At 37.5% G+C, this 17,929-nt stretch overlaps 1 protein-coding gene and 1 long non-coding RNA gene across 4 annotated transcripts in view; one reads left to right on the top strand and one right to left on the bottom strand.

Moving 5' to 3' along the window:
- The window catches only part of LOC103044599 (zinc finger protein GLIS1), a 35,381-nt gene extending 18,868 nt beyond the window's left edge, over positions 1–16,513 (bottom strand). For all 3 annotated transcript variants that reach the window (XM_022669852.2, XM_022669880.2, XM_022669916.2), the window contains exons 1-2: positions 16,458–16,513; positions 1,707–2,752 (exon numbers count right to left, since the gene is read on the bottom strand). In XM_022669852.2, the coding sequence (XP_022525573.2) occupies positions 1,707–2,627 (921 nt within the window). In that variant the 5' untranslated portion in view covers positions 2,628–2,752; positions 16,458–16,513. The remainder of the gene's footprint in view (positions 1–1,706; positions 2,753–16,457) is intronic.
- Positions 8,871–9,983, top strand: LOC125782620 (uncharacterized). Its single transcript, XR_007425343.1, has 2 exons — positions 8,871–9,090; positions 9,770–9,983. It is a non-coding gene; the product is annotated as an uncharacterized LOC125782620 (long non-coding RNA).
- Positions 16,514–17,929: the final 1,416 nt, after the last annotated feature.

Raw genomic sequence — 17,929 nt, 5'->3', positions numbered from 1 at the left:
CTATCTATCTTTCAATTTTTTTTCTTATCTCTGCATCTCTCTCACTCTTTCTCTTTATCACTTTATCTTTCTTTCTCTTTTTCTTGTATCTCTCTCACTCTTTCTCTCTCTCTCGTACTCTTTCTCTCTATCACTGTTTCTCTCACACACTCTCTATCTCTCTATCAGTCTAACTATCTCTTTCCCTCTCTACTCTATCTCTCTTTTTCTCTCACACACTCTATCGCTCTATATAAGTCTAACTCTCTCTTTTCCTCTCTTACTCTCTATCACTTTATGTCTCTCACTCTTTCTCTCCATCACTCTCTCAATATCAGTCTATCTTTAGGTCTCTCTTTTCCTCTCTCATCTATCTATCTATCTATCTATCTATCTATCTATCTATCTATCTATCTATCTATCTATCTATCTATCTATCACTTTTATCTCTATCACTCTATCTCTGTTACTCTTTCTCTTTATCACTCTTTCTCTCTCACATTCTAACTCTCTTTTTCTCTCAAACTCTCTTTCTCTCTGTCGCTATAACTCTATCTCTCTGTTTGTGTTGTGATTGGTAATTGTTCATTCTTGGCCTATAACTGTATTATAGTCATACGTCTGAAATGTCCTCCAGGGCCTGTGTTTATAAATGCATCCTGTGGGATTTGGGGATTTTCAAGTATTTGACCCTCCTGTTTCATAACTCTCATAATCATAATTCAACTGACCAGTGATAAACAAGAGTAATAAAAAAGTTAAAACAATACAATGTATAACACTCTCTTATTTACACCAAATCTTTGGTGTGTAAAAAAAAATACAGAAGGTAAATAAATAATAAAATGTCGATGTGCATCATGTAATTCCCAATTACATATGTGAGCATGGCTCAAGTACACTAGCAATACCCATAGAAACCCTGAAATATCACAGAGACATGTATAGAAAATAGCAAATTGAGATTTTGTAGTATTTGAGTGAAGTAATAATCACTGGCGATTATTAAGTACATATTGTTCCTTTAAAAAATGAAACCCACATGCTCTGTGCAATTACACACTCTCACCAGAGATGCCTCTAAATCCACAAAACACAAAAACTATAATGTTAAAGGGGCACTAAACCCCCTGATTACCTAAAAGATTAAAGGGGCTAATAAATGTGAGGAATAGTTTGGGAGGGGCACTGGGTGATGTATGGGTTTAGAGGCAGGGCAGGAGGGAGAGCTGATTGGCTGAGCTGCAGCAGCAGCAGTGTGCCTCTGATAGCAGATTTTTATTTTTATTTTACATGTGTTTAAGCTATAAAGGCTACACTGATTCTAATGCACATAAAACACATAAAGCTGCAGCTGGAGGATCAGCTTTTATTCCAAATAACAGCAGTGGAAACACTGCAGTATCCAGAGTGTGTACAGTTGCTGAAGTGATCGGAGGTCGGCTCAAAGCCAGTCCTGAGCTGCTCTGCTGCTGATTCAGCTGCTCCTTACTGTAGCTCTAAAACACTGCCACAAAGATAGAGACCACCAAACACCAGCAAGCCCAATCCTCAGACCACCACACACTATACTAACCACTCACTTTATTTTTATTTAAGTTTATTCTAATGTTATATAGAGTTAATTACAGGTAGACACTCTCACTGGTCACTGACTTTATTTATGTTTATTTAGGTTTATTTTAGTGTTTTAATGACTTTGCTAGAATGTTTCTGAAGGAACTCACCATGCACCGGTTGGGCTTCTCTCCAGAGTGGACCCTCATGTGGATGAGCAGTTTGTAGCGGGCGTTGAAGGGCTTGCAGCGGCGAACACAGCCGGCCCAAAAACAAGTGAAATCATCTCCTTTCCGCTGGTCCACGTGAACTTTCTCAATGTGCCTCACCAGCTCATCTTTTTGCACGTAAGACGCCCGGCAGTCCATCCACTGGCATGGCTGCTCAGTACAAGAGAATAATTTCACCTCCTTCTCTTCGGGTGCAAGTCCTAAATCTGTTTGGTTGAAAATCGTGGTGCAAGTCTCTTCAGATTGAGTTCCTGAACTTTTTTGAGCTTGAAGCTGATTGGCCAGTTCATTAGCTGAGTCTGCACAGGTGTTGGAACAGCTGTGTTCAGGTCTGACATGATAAAGTACATCCTTGTTCTTAGGGCAACTGCAAACTTCAAACGTACTTCCAGGTTCTTTCTTGAAGTTCCTGAGAATTGTAGACGTAGAGATTGATTGAGAACAATGAGAACCCAACAGCTGTGGACTGGATCCATCACAGCACGGACTGGAGGAGTAGGAAGGAGTGAAGGATGCAGGTGAAGGAGTGGAAATGCTGGTGACTTCAGAAAGCTCACCTCGGCCTGGAAGGCTGCAGTCTAAGTCAGCTTGAACTTCACTGATGCATTGGTACATTACTGATCTCTGAGTCAATTGGACGATAGAGGCTAAATCAATGGCGTCATTGGAAACGATGGGCACTACAGTCTTGGATTCACAAGTTCTCATGTTAACGCTCTGGATGGGAAGTGAATGGGAGACGCAGTGCTGGCTGCAGGAGTTCAGGGGATACTGGGGAAGCTGCTCTTGGTCTAAAACGTTGCTAGAAAAGCTGCACTTTTCCAGCTGTAAAGCTGCAGGTCCAAGTCTGGTCGGCCCCATCTCGTTGCTAATAGTGCTCTGGGGTGAAAGATGTGGGATGGATGGTCTTGTTTGAATTCTTGTGATGAGGATAAATCACTCCATGTTTTCCGGATGTAAAGAATCTTTCTTTTGTCCCCAAAAACCTAGATGAGAACAGAGGAGGTTAAATTAAATATTTTTAATTTTACACCTTTTTATTTTTCTCCCCAATTTGGAAGACCAATCATCCCATTCCTGTTCATATAAACTCATATGAACACCTATCAAGTACTCGACTCCTCCTATACAGTGTTATGAATAATTTTGAGCACCCCTGATGCTTCATGATTTTCCTTTATTGGTTAATTTCTTTCTCCATTTGTTGTTCAGATCAGCAATTTCAGTTAAATATATCATATAGCAGATGATCACAGTGATATTTTAGAAGTGAAATAAAGTTTATAGGATGTACAGAAAGTGTGCAATAATTATTTAAACTAAATTAAGCAGGTGCTTAAATTTGGGCCCCAACAGAAAAATGACATCAGTATATTATCCTCCTTTTGCAGAAAAAATAACAGCCTCTAAACTCTTCATATAGCTTCCAATTAGAGTCTGTTTTTGTTTCTGGTTGTAGGTATTTTGGATCATTCATATTTACTAAACATCAAATCATCTCCAGTTCAGTCAGGTTTGTTACAGCCTGCTTTATTAAATCTTACCACAGATGTTCAATAATATTCAGTCAGGGGACTGAGATGATCTGAGATGATCATTCCAGAAGGTTGTACTTGTTCCTCTGCATGAATGCTTTAGTGCTTTAGCAGATTTTGAGCAGTGTTTAGTGTTTAGTGTTTAGTGTTTAGGGTCGTCGTCTTGTTAAAGTATCCAGCCCCGGCACTTTAACTTCAACTTTCTCACTGATTCTTCAACATTTTTCTCAGGAATCTGCTGATATTGACTGGAATCCATGCAACCATTGTGAAAAACTTGCAATTAGTGCCTGAACCCTTTCTCATAATTGGATTCACCTGTGTGAATGTAGGTCAAGGGTTAATAAGCTTACCAAACTATTTTTGTGATCCAATAATTTTCAAATCAATAAAACGATAAGGGTGCCCACATTTATGCAGCTGCCTAATTTAGTTTAAAGAATTTTTGCACACTTTCTGTAAATCCTATAGACTTTATTTCCCTTCTCAAATATCACTCAATATGTGTTCGTCTGCTATATGATATATTTAACTGAAATTGCTGATCCGAACAACCAATGATTTATAAAGTAAAATCATGAGAATTATCAGGGGTGCCCAAACTTTTTCATGACACTGTATATGTGTCAGATCAATGTGACATCAATAAGCAGCATCACAGTACATATTTATTGGAACAGAATTATGATTCAATATATTATGATTCATGAAAATATATTATATTCATGAAAATGTCTTTAAGTAATGTATGGCTAGTTTTACAGTAATGTTAGAGTAATATATCAGTAATAACTTTAGGTTGTTAAATGCTAACTCCATATGTAACATCTGTCCCATCTGTGTAGGAGTGAGCGCTACACACCAATTACCACAGTCTACTTTTATCCCATATGGGTTATTTTCCCCATCATACCGACTTACAGTAAACCACTTTACGATGCTTCCAGTAATGCAGCGCTTTCGGTCAGCAGCAGCGTTAGCAACACGGCTAATTAGGAGCGCTGTCTGGCCTGAGGAAACGTACAGGGCGAAAGGCAGAGTGGAGAAATGTCTGTAATTTAATATCGTAATAACGTGGACCGTTAATCAGACGTATCTAACAGTCAGCACTCACTGCTTCAGACAGACTGTTCTGATTATTCTGTGAGCTCACTGACGCCGACCTGTGCTGAGGTCAGTTAACACAGTGCACTATAACCTTAATAACGCTAATCCCAGCTAACAAAGAACATTATAAAAACCCTCAGCAATGTTTTAAAAAGGTTCCAGGAAGGTTAGTCTGTAACATTACAGAAAAAATGTTCCAGGAACGTCAAAAAGATTCATCGGATACAGCTTAAATTTAGTGTTTTTTCATTATTCTTAAATGTTCTGCATTGTAGATTAATACTAAAGTCATCCAAACTATGAGGAAGCACATGGAATAATTTAGAATCCAGGCTTTCAGTTAACAGCTGTGCTGAACTCATCAAGAGTTAATTACTTGAATTTCTTGTCTCTTAATAAAGGGTTTGAGAGCATCAGTTAAAGTAAAGTAGTGAAGAGGTAGAGTTACAGGTATACAGTGAATAGTGAATATTTGAGTAATGTTTTAATCCAGATTATGAGAAGCAACAACTACTCAACTAAGTAAAGAACATTACTTTAAGAAATGAAGGTCAGTCAGTCTAAAACACCCCAGGAAAGGAAGAGCAAGAGTTTCCTCTGTTGCACAGGATAAATTCAACAGAGTTACCAGCCTCAAAAACCGCAAGTTGACAGCTCCCCAGATAAGACAAAACATAAAACTTGAAAGATAGAACATTTTAAGAATAAGCTAAACGCAAAACGTGTTAGCTGGGATATTATTTATGCATCATGCCTTGTTATCAGTGAGGGAAAACTGTTCACTTGACAAAAAGCATCATAATCAAATATGAAATGGTCAGTATTCATGTTCTAAAAGGATACGTCTGAACACTCTACAGCCTCAGTTTAACTAACAAACAAAGCCCACCTAATGCTATGCTGTTTCCATGGTATCCCAGGTGGTTGCTATGGTGTTGCAAGGCTGATGCCATGTAGTTGCTTTGGAGGTGGAAAAATACAACCCAAAAAAACTACAACACCAAACATAATTTCAGGTGCCACACATACTGCAGACGTAAAAAAAAAAAACACTATAATTAAGCAGCTCCGGATCCAAACCACCTCTTTTAATTGAATTAATGAATTGCTGAATTCACCAACGAATAAAGTTGCACTTATTCCGCCTTTCTAGACACCCAAGAACACTTTAAAAACATGTTTTACACACAAACATGTATACTCTTAGCACTCATCCAAACACATCAGTGAGAAGAAGCAGCCAATCGTGCACAGCGTACTCTCAACCGGAAACAACTGTCCACCTGGAGGACTGCATTAGGCAGAGTTGACCCAGTACAGAGTGCAAATCTATATCTGGGCATACATTCATTCACACATTCATACTTGAACACACACCTAGAGGAAACCCACGCAGACATGGGGAGAACATAAAAACTCCACCCAGAAAGAGACTTGAACCCAAGACCCCAGCTCTGGGAGGTGAATGTTCTAAGCACTATGCCACACCTGCTAGACCAAAAAGATAGCTGTGGAAATATAATAGATAATAGATCATTTGCTTGTAACACTGTTATCCAGGCTCAAAGTAGCTCCACATCTCATTGGTACAATCCAGAGAGCCCTCACATTTAAAGTAAAGAGATTAGGTTATGCTATTTGTGGTAAACAATGTTTTTTAATAAGCTTTTTGTTATTAATGCCTCGTTTTAAATGGCAGGCCTATCTGGATTCTACCAATTAATTGTGGAGCTACTTTGAGCTTAGATAACGGTGTGAAAAATTAGCGATTTATCTGCAGGGGTAAAAAAATATGCCCCATATCATCCATTCTAAAGCATGTCCTTAAAAACTGCAAAAAAATTGGGATGGATCTCGGAAAACTGCGGGAGAATAAGTGTGCTATTCAACAATTAAGTTTAGTACTCTTTTTTATGTTTTACTACACCAAGTCCAATTTACATCGAAGTTCTCCTTTAAAAACGAGCATACACTTAATAAACCAAGCAAATTTATTACAAATACTTAAGAGCACTTTTTAAAAGAGTACCATATATAGGTTTTGTACTTCCTTGGTTTTCCCAGCCTCGGGCTACGTCATTTTTTTGGGGTGGAAGGGGGTTTAAATGAGAATTCAATAAGCAGAGCTATTTCAATAAAAAAGCAAAACTTCAAGAAATCCTGTTTATTATATTTGTTTAGTTAAGATGACATTTTTACTGCGCCAGAAAAGTGTGTGTTCGGGACAATAATGAAGCCAGTGTGTAATAACTAGATGTATATGATCAGTTATTAGCAGGTGTTTGGCAGCTGCTGGCCGTGCGAAAGTCAGCGGAAAATAAAACCGTAATTAAGTGAGGCATAAACGTCTGTCTGCTTTTATGAGAATGTTTGGTCATACTGAGCTCCGCATCCAGAGCATTCATCTCCTCTAATACTGCAAAAGCTCCACACAACAGCAATTAGAGCTGAATATACACTTTCAATGGAAAACAGCTGGATTCACAACTATATATCAAGTTTCACAACCAGAATCTGACAATATATTTATTTATTTGTCCTTTTATTTGATCTAATTTATGTATAATTGACTGTAAATTAAGAAAACAAGCAATAAAAGGCGCTCTAAATAAAGATGGTTCTGTTTTTACTAAGAAAAGATAATAATACTGAATTAACACACATTTGTTAAAACCTGCAAAGGCTTTCTCTACAGGGCCCAATAAGTCTTTTCTAAGTTCATCATTATGAACTTAGTCCTGGGGCAGTCCTGATGAGAGCCAGTTTCATCAGTTGCTCTTTTTAATGCTCTTTGCAACTGCACTTAAGGATACTTTAAGGATACTTTCAGAGTTGACTGACCTTCACATATCTGCCTAAAATAGAACTACATGACTGTGTGCGTTATTTATTTATTTTTGTCAGTTATTGTAGTTTTATATACTATATAATGATGTATAATCTGTGTTGTTTTATAGCTCGGTCTTTCCAAACCATGTCAATTTATCCACAGACCACGTCACAACTGATCACAGGATGTGTTTTACGGAGGCCTTGTAAAACTGTGTGTTTGCCAGTGTGTTGGCAGATGTGATGGGTGCGTAAGCACTGAGTGTGTGCGTGTGTGTGTGTGTACTGTCCACTCAGTGTATTTAGAGGAAGCTCGGTCCGTGTCTGGCGGTTTGGACTGGGCCGCGGTCATTTCAGTGGAATTTCCTGCCATCTGTGTTCATTCGAGTTTTCTCACAGATTCTCAGTCAGTGCTGTTCTGATCCAGATACACAACCAAACATAACCACATAACTACAGAGTACATGTCCAAATATTTGTGGACACCCCTTCTAATGGATGCACTGCCTCAGCTACTTTAACCTGCACCCATTGCATAATATACAGATGTGCAAATGCACACAAATACAGCTTCTCTAGTGCTGTAGTTCAGAAATACTGCCAATAGAATAGTACCATCTGAAGCAGATAGACAAACATGAACCTATTGGCACCATACCTAATGCTATTAATCTGTGAAGCAATGGAACTGTGTTCTCTGTAATGATGGAGCTCCAATACTTTTCAATGGGATGAGCTGAGGATTTGGGCTGAGGATTTAATGATTAGGTGGGTGGTGATCATTTGCTCCAACATCCTCACCTTATTATCTCTTCAAATCTTAAAAACGGAATGCAATCAAATCCTCATAACAATGCTTTTAGTCCAAAAAGCGGAAATGGTTCCCTGGAAAGTAGAGGTAGTTATTCCAACAAAAGCAGGATAATCTAATTTTAATACCCTTGATTTTACTTCTGCACTTTTCGTACTTTTGCCCGCCGAGCATATTGAAAATCTGTAAGGGCTAATTTTCTTTAAATCAAACTCAGTAAAATTAGCATGACCGAATGAACACCATTTTAAAGCAAAAAGTTTTTGTAGATTTAGGGAATTTAGGGACTTCTCTTGTGAGAATGTGTGATTGCACAGAGTATGTGGACGAGTACGTTTAATGCAGGTTATCATGAATAAATTGTTGTGTGAAAATCACTTTTTAACAGTTAACAGTGGTATGAAAAAATGGAAAAAAATTGAGGACGCCTGATAATATTCATGATTTTCCTTTATAAATCATTGGCGATAGCAGATGAACACAGCAACCCTCAACTTTAACAAGATTCCCAGTTTCTGCACTGGTCCCACAGCCCCACAGCATGATGAACCACCACCTGATTTTACTGTGGGGAGCAGTAAAGTGTTTGTGTTGGAATGCTGTGTTCTTTTTCTTCCATGCATAAATAACCGCCCTCCAAATAACTCTACAAATTTTAGCTTCATCAGTCCACAGAACCTTATTCCAAAATTCCAGAAGCTGCTCGTCCAAATGTTCTTTAGCTTTAGCTTTACCTCAAGCGACTCTGTTTGTGGCGCAGAAAAGGCTTCTTCTTCTGCATTTCTCTCTCATACAGCCTCTCCTCGTGTAAAGTGCACTGAATGGGCCCTTTTCACAGAGCTTGATGACGTGTTTCCGGTTTGGTTTAGCAGGGTAAACACAGCGGCGCTAGAATGGAGTTCACTGCTGTCTCTGCACAAACTTCTATTGATTTCTTTCTCCGACATCTCACTGATTATAGATGAGGTATCAGTAGCGAAAATATCGAAGGTTGAAAAGGATTACAAGCTTTTTGTCGAGGAATACATCTTTAATTTTGAGGGTAAGTAGTTATTTTTATACAAGTTAGCGAGGCTTCCAATTCAGTTAGGTTAGCTACCGCTAACTAGCGAGCTTGCTAACTTAGATAGACAACAGTACGTCAAGTAATGCTAAGTAGCTGTTTAGTTAATGTTTTCTTTTCTGTTTTAACCATTACTGTAGCTACTGCCCAGGATCTGATGTGCTTATTTAAGGCTTTGAGTTGGATAGAAGACAGAACTGTTTTTCCCTTGTATATACAGTTTCAAACACAGTGCAGGTGGTTTAGGAAAGTTAATCGACAGGGAGAAAAAAAATATATTAAACCACATTTAACCCTAGTTATCTTGTACGTAGGTGAAACAGTTCAGGTAAGCCTAAGATGATTCTATGTGTTGCTAGCTTCCCACTAGGTAGGTTAAGCCAGTGGCCAAAGTTAGTCGTCTGTAGTGAAGCAGATATACCAACCACTTAGAATGTAGAATGTGAAGGTCAAGTGTTAATTTGTCCATCATATTAAATTTTTGCTTGGTTTTTAGGAGGTTAACTTATTCAGGTAGATTGTTTAGGGTCAGCCAAGAGGTTAAAGATGTAGTAGTAATTGTGAATGGCTTAAATATAGATATGAACATTTGGTGCTTTTTGTACCGTTTAAAAAATGTTTCTCAGAGCTGACAGTATGTCTGTGCTTTGCATTACAGGTGACTTCATACCACCCAGATCCTGTGGAGGTAATAAAGACATCGTGCAAGTGTTGCGGGGAAGGCCTTTTCCAATCATACTATTGCTCTGCTTTATCAGATTGCCCATTAAAGCACCATGGGCTTTAAAACAGTCTCTCTCCCAGCAGCATGTTCTGTTATAGTTTGTTTTTTGTGGAAATATGGAATTTTCTAAATAAACTTGTATTCTTTGCTTGAATTGTCTTTTTATGTAGCGCAGAGCCAGCAACAAGCAAGAAAACATTTCAGTTCATTGACATTTTGTTTACTGAATCAATCTATTTGTATTGGGTGTCATGGAACTATTTTACATTTTAATTAACTTTAAAAATCAGGATATTTTGGGTAAACATAACATTTTGGTTGTGCTTCAAAAAATGCATAATTTCTGACAACTAGCTATATTGTTTAAACTGTATATTTAGAATATTGTATTTCCTGCAATGGTATGCCTAGTGAATACAGTCGTAACCAAATCATCTATGACTTTGTCTACAGATAAAACAAATACAAAGCACCTGGGACAAGAGGATTAAAATGTATTTCATTTATTATATTTATAAAACACTCAAATTAAAAAAATCTAAAAATACAAAAAACAAATGAAGCTCACATGGTAAGTTAAAGCTAAAATATTTAGACAGAATTTTGTACTGAGTCAAGGAAAATTGTGTGGAAAAAGTGGAACTCTTCTTTAGTTGAGCAGAAATGGTTAAGCCTAGGTTGGTCTGCAAGCTGTTTTATTTAATTCTCCAGCTCAATCACTTTTTGCTCCAGCTCCCTTATTCGTGCAGCTGCAGCGTCCACTTTGCCTGCAACAAAAGGGGGGAAAAAATACATTAGCTTAGTTTTATATTGACAGATAATCTGACAAAATTTAAGTCAAACTCTGAATTGACCTATATTGTACACCAATTACTAATTAGGTAAACTGGTATATTTTACTGTGCTATGTTTAGCTAACAAATACTGGTATTCTTTGGTATAATACATAAACCATACTTGTGCTTGGAAAGTTTTTAAACAACAAATGATATCTCGGACACAAGTCAGTAATTCAGGTAAACATGCCAAATTGACCCTTTATTTAGGTAAATATTGAATATTTAGCCTTTATTTAGGCAAGTTAGACTTCAAATAAGTATTTCAATTTTAAACTTTATTCAGGTACGAATTGTAGGTGTAGACTTTATTCAGGTAAGTATTGCATATTAAGACTTTATTTAAATAAGTATAGCATATTTAGACTTTATTCAGGTATTAATTGTAAGTTTAAACTTTATTCAAGTAAATATTGCATATTAAGACTTAATCCAAATAATTATATCTTATTAAGACTTTATTCAGTTATGAATTGTAAGTTTATACGGTTATTCAGTATATATTGTATCTCCAATGTTATTTTGGTAGGTATCCTGTCTTGAGACTATTACTCAGGTAATTATTAATTATTCAAATGGATATTTAGGTAGCTGGCTTGTGTATTTATTGTGTAAATGGATATAAGAGTTGTAAAATTACTCACCAGGAGACGGTGGACGGCAGTAATCGTGCTTGGCTCGGTTAGCATAGCTTCAGGTCCTCCTCGTCTCTCTGTCCCATGGCAGCTTCAGTGTTCAAACCGAGACGAGTACTTGCCCTCTCGTAGGGTGTCAGGCGGTTTTCATATCGACTCCCAAAATTATTCCAGGCGAATCGTGGTGAAACTGATTCCTGGCTCTGTTCCCTCCCGCTTTGACATATAGCTCATCCGGCCTGAAGTGCTGGCTACACGCATATGTACTGCCGCGCAGAACCGTAAATGTGGCATTTTCCTCTCTCCTAATTGCTCTTATCTATTTACCGCGTAAACGTGTGACATTTGGAAAGTCGTGGAAACTCAGGTTTGGTTGTTTGCGTTTGCTATTTGAGCAGAAAGGCTCGCTGCAGTAGCATTTCCTATGCTGCTCCATTTCGTCTATACGTTCTACACGCGTTGTTTACCCTGCTATTTTTTACTTCCGCATTCCAAACCCGGAAATGTGAAAAGGGCCCATAGTGAATAGTGAACGATGCACAGTGACTCCATCTGCAGCAGGATGATGTTGTAGGTGTTTGGAGCTCTGGAGGTCTGTGTGTTGACTATGACTGTTCTCACCATCCTTCTCCTCTGATTATCTGAGATTTTTCTTGTTCTGCAGCTTCAGGTCTTTAACTAGAACTGTGTCTGTGGTTCTTAATTTCCTCACTCTGTTCCTCACAGTGGAAACTGCAGCTGAAATCTCTGAGATTTGAGCTTTTTATATCCTTCCTCTAAAAACCATGATGTTGAACAATCTTTGTTTTCAGGTTATTTGAGAGTTGTGTGTTTTGAGGCTCACATGTTGCCGCTCTTCAGAGAAGATGAGAAAAGAGGAGAAAAACTTGCAACTGGCTCTTTAACCCTTTCTCATAATTCTCAGGATTCACCTGTGTATGTAGGTCAAGGGTCAATAAGCTTATTAAACAAATTTTTGTGTTCCAATAATTAGTGCTAAAGGTTTTTAAATCAATAAAACGACAAGGGTGCAAAAAGTTTAAAGAATTATTGCACACTTTCTGTAAATTCTATAAACTTCATTTCACTTCTCAAACATCACTGTGTTCATCTGCGGTATGATATATTTAACTGAAATTGCTGATCTGAACAACCAATGATTTATAAAGAAAAATCAGTCAAATTTAAGGGGTTAATTTTGCTCATTCATGAAATACTGTTGTGTAGATGTTAGTAACAACCAAAGCAATACCCCTTTCCATCTGAGCAGGTTGCTCTCACCTTAGTTTTGATTGTTGTACACAACTGCTAGTCCATCTGGATCATAACTAGTGGTAGTTAATGTCTGCTTCTACAAAACTGAAAACTTTTGTTTTAAATTTACAAGAAAACGTAAATCATAGGAAATGCTGCTTTAATCAGAGACTATTAGATTATTTTCACTGTTAGCCAGAGTAGCATGCTATGCTTGTTCCTGCTGTTCATGTAAAACACAGCTATCTGTACGAGTATTAAAGTTAAAAAGTGTAATAAAGCAGGGCAGATGTGAATGTCGTAAACGGTCCATTTACACAAACCCACCCCCAGCGAGGCTCCTGTGGGCTTTAGAGCTGCTGCTCTTGGGCCGACTGCAGGAAAAATATTTGAGGATCCCCCGCAGCCTTGCAGTGATCTGCTCCATGCAGGGTTGAGGAATTTTGGACGCAGATAAAGCCAGTGTGTGGTAGGATCATTTAAAATAGCTGGACTTTACTAACAGTGAAAGGAAGAGTGGAGGAGCCTTACTGTACTGATAATCAAATTACACATTAATATCAATATTTATCATTTCCATTTTGGAATCAAGATAGCAGGTGTGAAAGATGCCAAAACAAAGGTACGGACCAAAGAACCAAAATTTGGTCTGACTCAGGGTGTTTTCACACCAGCACTATTTGTTCCAGTTAAAACGGCACCCTTAGTGCTGTTCATTTGAGCAGGTGTAAAAACAGTAATCGTACTCGAGTGCGGACTAAAACAACCAAACCGAGACCTGCGAGAGGAGGTGGTCTCAGTTTGGTCGCAAGATCCAAGCGCCAAAACTACAGAGTGGTTCTATTTGTGATGAGAATGTGATCCGACCTCGATTGAAACCAACTATCAAATATTCTCCCCATGCATTCGAGCTAAACAGCTGTTCAGGTGCAGTTTAACCTGATTAATTACCTACATAATTACCATAGCTACGAACAAATGCTGTCTATTCTGCTGCTCCAGGCTAAGCTGTTTTCACATACTAAAGTAATATGTGCAGAGCTCGCTACTCATGCATGTGCAACTCCAGTTTTAAAGCAGCTTTACACTGCACAGATATACATGCTGGTCTGGAGCAGGATTTTCTTGCTATATTTACTTTCTTGCTCCCACACCAGACAGCTCTGACCAATCCAAAGAGACTACACACTCACATGGTTTGTTGGGCCACATTTTGATGAGTTTAAGTTTTTACTTGTGTGCAAGCAAATCAAACCAAGGAGGAAGCTCTGCAAGTAAACAAATTCATCGTGCATAGATTTAAAATGCTGCCACTATGATCGATCACAGGTTCAAATCCTGGTCATGCAGCTTGCCATCTGCTGCCGAAGCCCCAAGAGAGCACAATTGGCCTCGCTCTCTTTCTGGGTGGGTAGATGGCACTTTCCCCCTTCATCACTCCTAGGGTGATGTCGATCAGCACAAGGCGTCTGTGAGCGTTAGCGCTGTGATGCTACTTTTGAAAGCAGCAGTTAAAAAAAGAGGGGGTGACTAACTTCACATGTGTCGGAGGAGGCCCCAACCCCCCCCCCCCCCCCCCCCCCGGTGTGCAGGTGTGTCACTCATCAGTATGGGTAGAACAGATTACACTGGTGATTCTGTATCTACTGTAACTGTAGATTATTTATAAACAGAAAGAAAAGGAATCCAATGGCAGTCTGTTATGTTCATTCTACCTACCGCAAGATGCACCTGCACTCAAAGGGTGTGCAGGTGGCAGGGAGGTAGAATTATATAAGGATGACAGGATGTAGTAAATCACTAAACTGCCGTGTGAAACCAAAACTAACTGGACTATACAGACCAATCACAATGTGTAAAAAAAAATGCCCTCAGAGTACAGTATTCTAGGAACTCTCAACTCACAGACCTTTTCCTCCACAGTCTTTAATTCAATAAGCTCCATTCCCAAAAACGCCATGAGAAAGATGAGCCTCTGTCCCAGTTCCACTAACCCGGCTCTACTGGGACCACATCTCAAATCAAACACAGGCCGGGTACAGAGGCCCAGAGCACTTTACACACAGAACCAGAGTTTCATAACGTCCAGAAATCACCAAACTCACTCTCCATCCAACTCACATCACAATAAACATCTCATACAGAGGTTCTTCACCATATAGCCCTTTCACCAAGAACAACATTCTACTGATCCACTTAAGTACAAAACCTATAGATTTATAATAACATTTAAATTGTTTAAATGTTAAAAAAAAAAAACACAGTACAGTGTAAACATTTCAACTTCTTAGAAGAAGTTGAGCACAAAATTGGTTTGGTAACCTCATTGAGCTTTGAACTTCATAGCCAGGTGTATCCAATCATGAGAAAAGGTATTTCTATGTTGAACAATCTTTGTTTTTAGATCATTTGAGAGTTGTTTTGATGAGCCCATGATGCCACTCTTCAGAGGAGATTCAAATAGGAGAACAACTTGCAATTGGCCACCTTAAATACCTTTTCTCATGATTGGATACACCTGGCTATGAAGTTCAAAGCTCAATGAGGTTACCAAACCAATTTTGTGCTTCAGTAAGTCAGTAAAAAGTAGTTTTTAGTAGTAGGACGACACTCTAAAATATCCAGTAGGTCTTTATGATAAATTACAACAAATAAGAGAGAGAGAAACTAATAAAACAATATACTCAACAAAAACCAGTAAAACTGTTTAAAACAGTAATTTACAAAACCATTAAAGAGTGGAATTGCTTGCCTCCTCCAATACTTAAGACTAATAGTAAAAGGTTTAAAAACAAATAAAAAATATCTTAAGCATAAGGAGAGCAGATGAATACCTGTCTACATGTCTGCTAATAATAATTAGCAGTCATACATTTTCTTTTTAAGTTTCTAAAAAAGATTTAACCCCTGCTTTACCCCCCTCCCCATCCTGCCTCCAGCACACATTCACTCAGCATCCTTGTTGTATTGTACATCCAGTGTCATTCTTTTCATATTTATTATATTTTATTTTGCTGTACTTTAGTCTACTATCACTGCAAATGTAATACTCTGTGTGTCCTGTACATATTGAATATTGATAATAAAACTACTTGAACTTGAACTTTAACTAGGCAATCATAGTATCTTTATATTTTGTATGTATTGTGTCTAAATTTGTGTACTAGTATCTAGCATACAACTATAGGTCGTATTTGTATTTTTATTTTTGTGTTTTGGTTTGTTTTGTTTATGTATTGGTTTATATAGATTAACTATGACATGTGATTTATATTTGTTATATATGTCATATATATTGTTATATATGATTCAAATAAAACAATTAAAAATAAAACTTAAATAAAACAATAAATCATTGAATTAGAAGAGCTGTGTCCAAAGTGTTCACTAGTACTGTACATGTATCAAAAATGCATAAAAATATTTTTTTACATAATATAGCATTATGCAAAATATTTTTTATATATGTAAATTGATTTAACTTACAAGTTTAAAAGCTATTTCACACATAAATAAATACATGACTAAGTTATATGAGATACAAGTTTTGTAAACGTGCAAAATAAATAAAGACATAAATAAAGACAGACTGACTAATATGATATATGAACTGTAATATGTTGGATATAAGACCATTCTAACTATATATTCTCATATATGATTAAAAACAAAATCAATATTTTGCTACTTTCAATCAAATTACCAGGTGTAAAACTGAAGGAATGCTGTTTCTCTGCACAAAAACGTTCATTAACGTATTCCTGAAGTCATTTAACGCTGTTTTTATCCGTTTTTACCGTTAAAAACATCGTTAATATAATCGTTAATGTAGGTTAACGTAGTAACTAGTAAACGCGTGTAAATAGCAGTGCGGTTGCTATGGGCAACGCTACTCACCCGCTGCTCCGCTCCAGTCCCGCGATGCTTCACCCTCCCACGCGCGCGCGGGGAGAACGAAAGACAGACAAAGCCCGCCCTCCTGCGCCGTGATTGGTCTGCACTGCCTCGCCCCCTGGATTTTGATTTGTTGGGCGAGTTCGAACTCCCCCTGTTATCTGCGATTGGTTAGTACTTAATATACTTTAATAACTGTCCAATCACAGCAAACAATAAGATAAAAGATATAAAAATCACTGTACTGTTAAAAAAATAATAAGAAATGGCCACAGGTGTATAAAATCAAGTTGCTAGTCAAGCTGGGACTGCTTATATAACCATTAGTGAAATAATGGGTCTCAGCTCTCAGGAGCTCAGTGAACTCCAGCACTGTGGTACCGTGACCCAGTCCTGAAATTTCCTCACTACAAAATATTCCACAGTGATATTAAAACAGTGGAAGCGACTGGGAACGAGTGCAGCTCAGGTGTATGTCAGGTGTGAAGTTTGGTGGAGGGGGGATTATGGTGTGGGGTTGTTAGGAGTTTGGCTCAGCCCCTCAGTTAAAAGTGAAAGAAACTCTTACAAACTCTCCCTCTCCTGGTTAACACCCGAGATCTGCTCAGCTCAGAACTCAAATAATAATTGTATAAAAAAACAGCTATATTAAAGCAGCCTATATTCCAGTACATATAACTGAAAAATGAAAATCTACTATTTAAAAATATCTAAAAACAAGTTAAATTTATCCTGTTGTTTTTTCATCTACAGGCTGAATGAATGCAACCCAACTAAAGATCCATTTAACTCAACACACATTTTATACAGAGGTTCTTCACTATAGCGCCCGTTCACCAAAATCAAGGATTTAATGCTCCCTTAGTTACAGAAGCTTATAGGATACCATTGCTTAAGTGTATTAAAAACACTTCAACTTTTTACAGGATTTTTTTCTCAGCCCTTTAGTTCCAGTGAACAAATATTACACATATATATGTACATAAGGGCAGTTCCTTCTCTCTATCGTGCTCAACCTGACCTCAACTCAGAACTGAAATAATAATTGCATTAAAATACAGCCTACATTGCATCATCAGGTTCCAGTACATATAACTGAAAAGATACTATTAATTATATTTAAAAACAAGTTAAATAAATAAACAGGATATTATTCCAATCAATACATATCCATCATATAATTTCCACTCAATAATGAATGTATAATTTTGTTAAAATTACTAGCATTATATTAAACATTTACTACATTTTATCACATTATCAAGCTGGATTATTTAAAGCTGCATCGACTGGCTGAATGAATGCAACAGCGACACCTGCAGCTCAAACGTAGACATTACAATGAAACATTATCAAACTCAATGATTTTCTCTGAACAAGAGAACATTAAATGCTAAATATCATAACTGACTAAGAATGTGATTTAATGTTGACGAAAATTATATGATTAAAACATTCACTCCGCATTTCATAAA

Source organism: Astyanax mexicanus, chromosome 18, assembly GCF_023375975.1.
Source record: "Astyanax mexicanus isolate ESR-SI-001 chromosome 18, AstMex3_surface, whole genome shotgun sequence".
Taxonomy (NCBI): domain Eukaryota; kingdom Metazoa; phylum Chordata; class Actinopteri; order Characiformes; family Acestrorhamphidae; genus Astyanax; species Astyanax mexicanus.
Note: the sequence above shows the minus strand (reverse complement) of the source record. Positions and strands in the feature narration are given on the sequence as shown.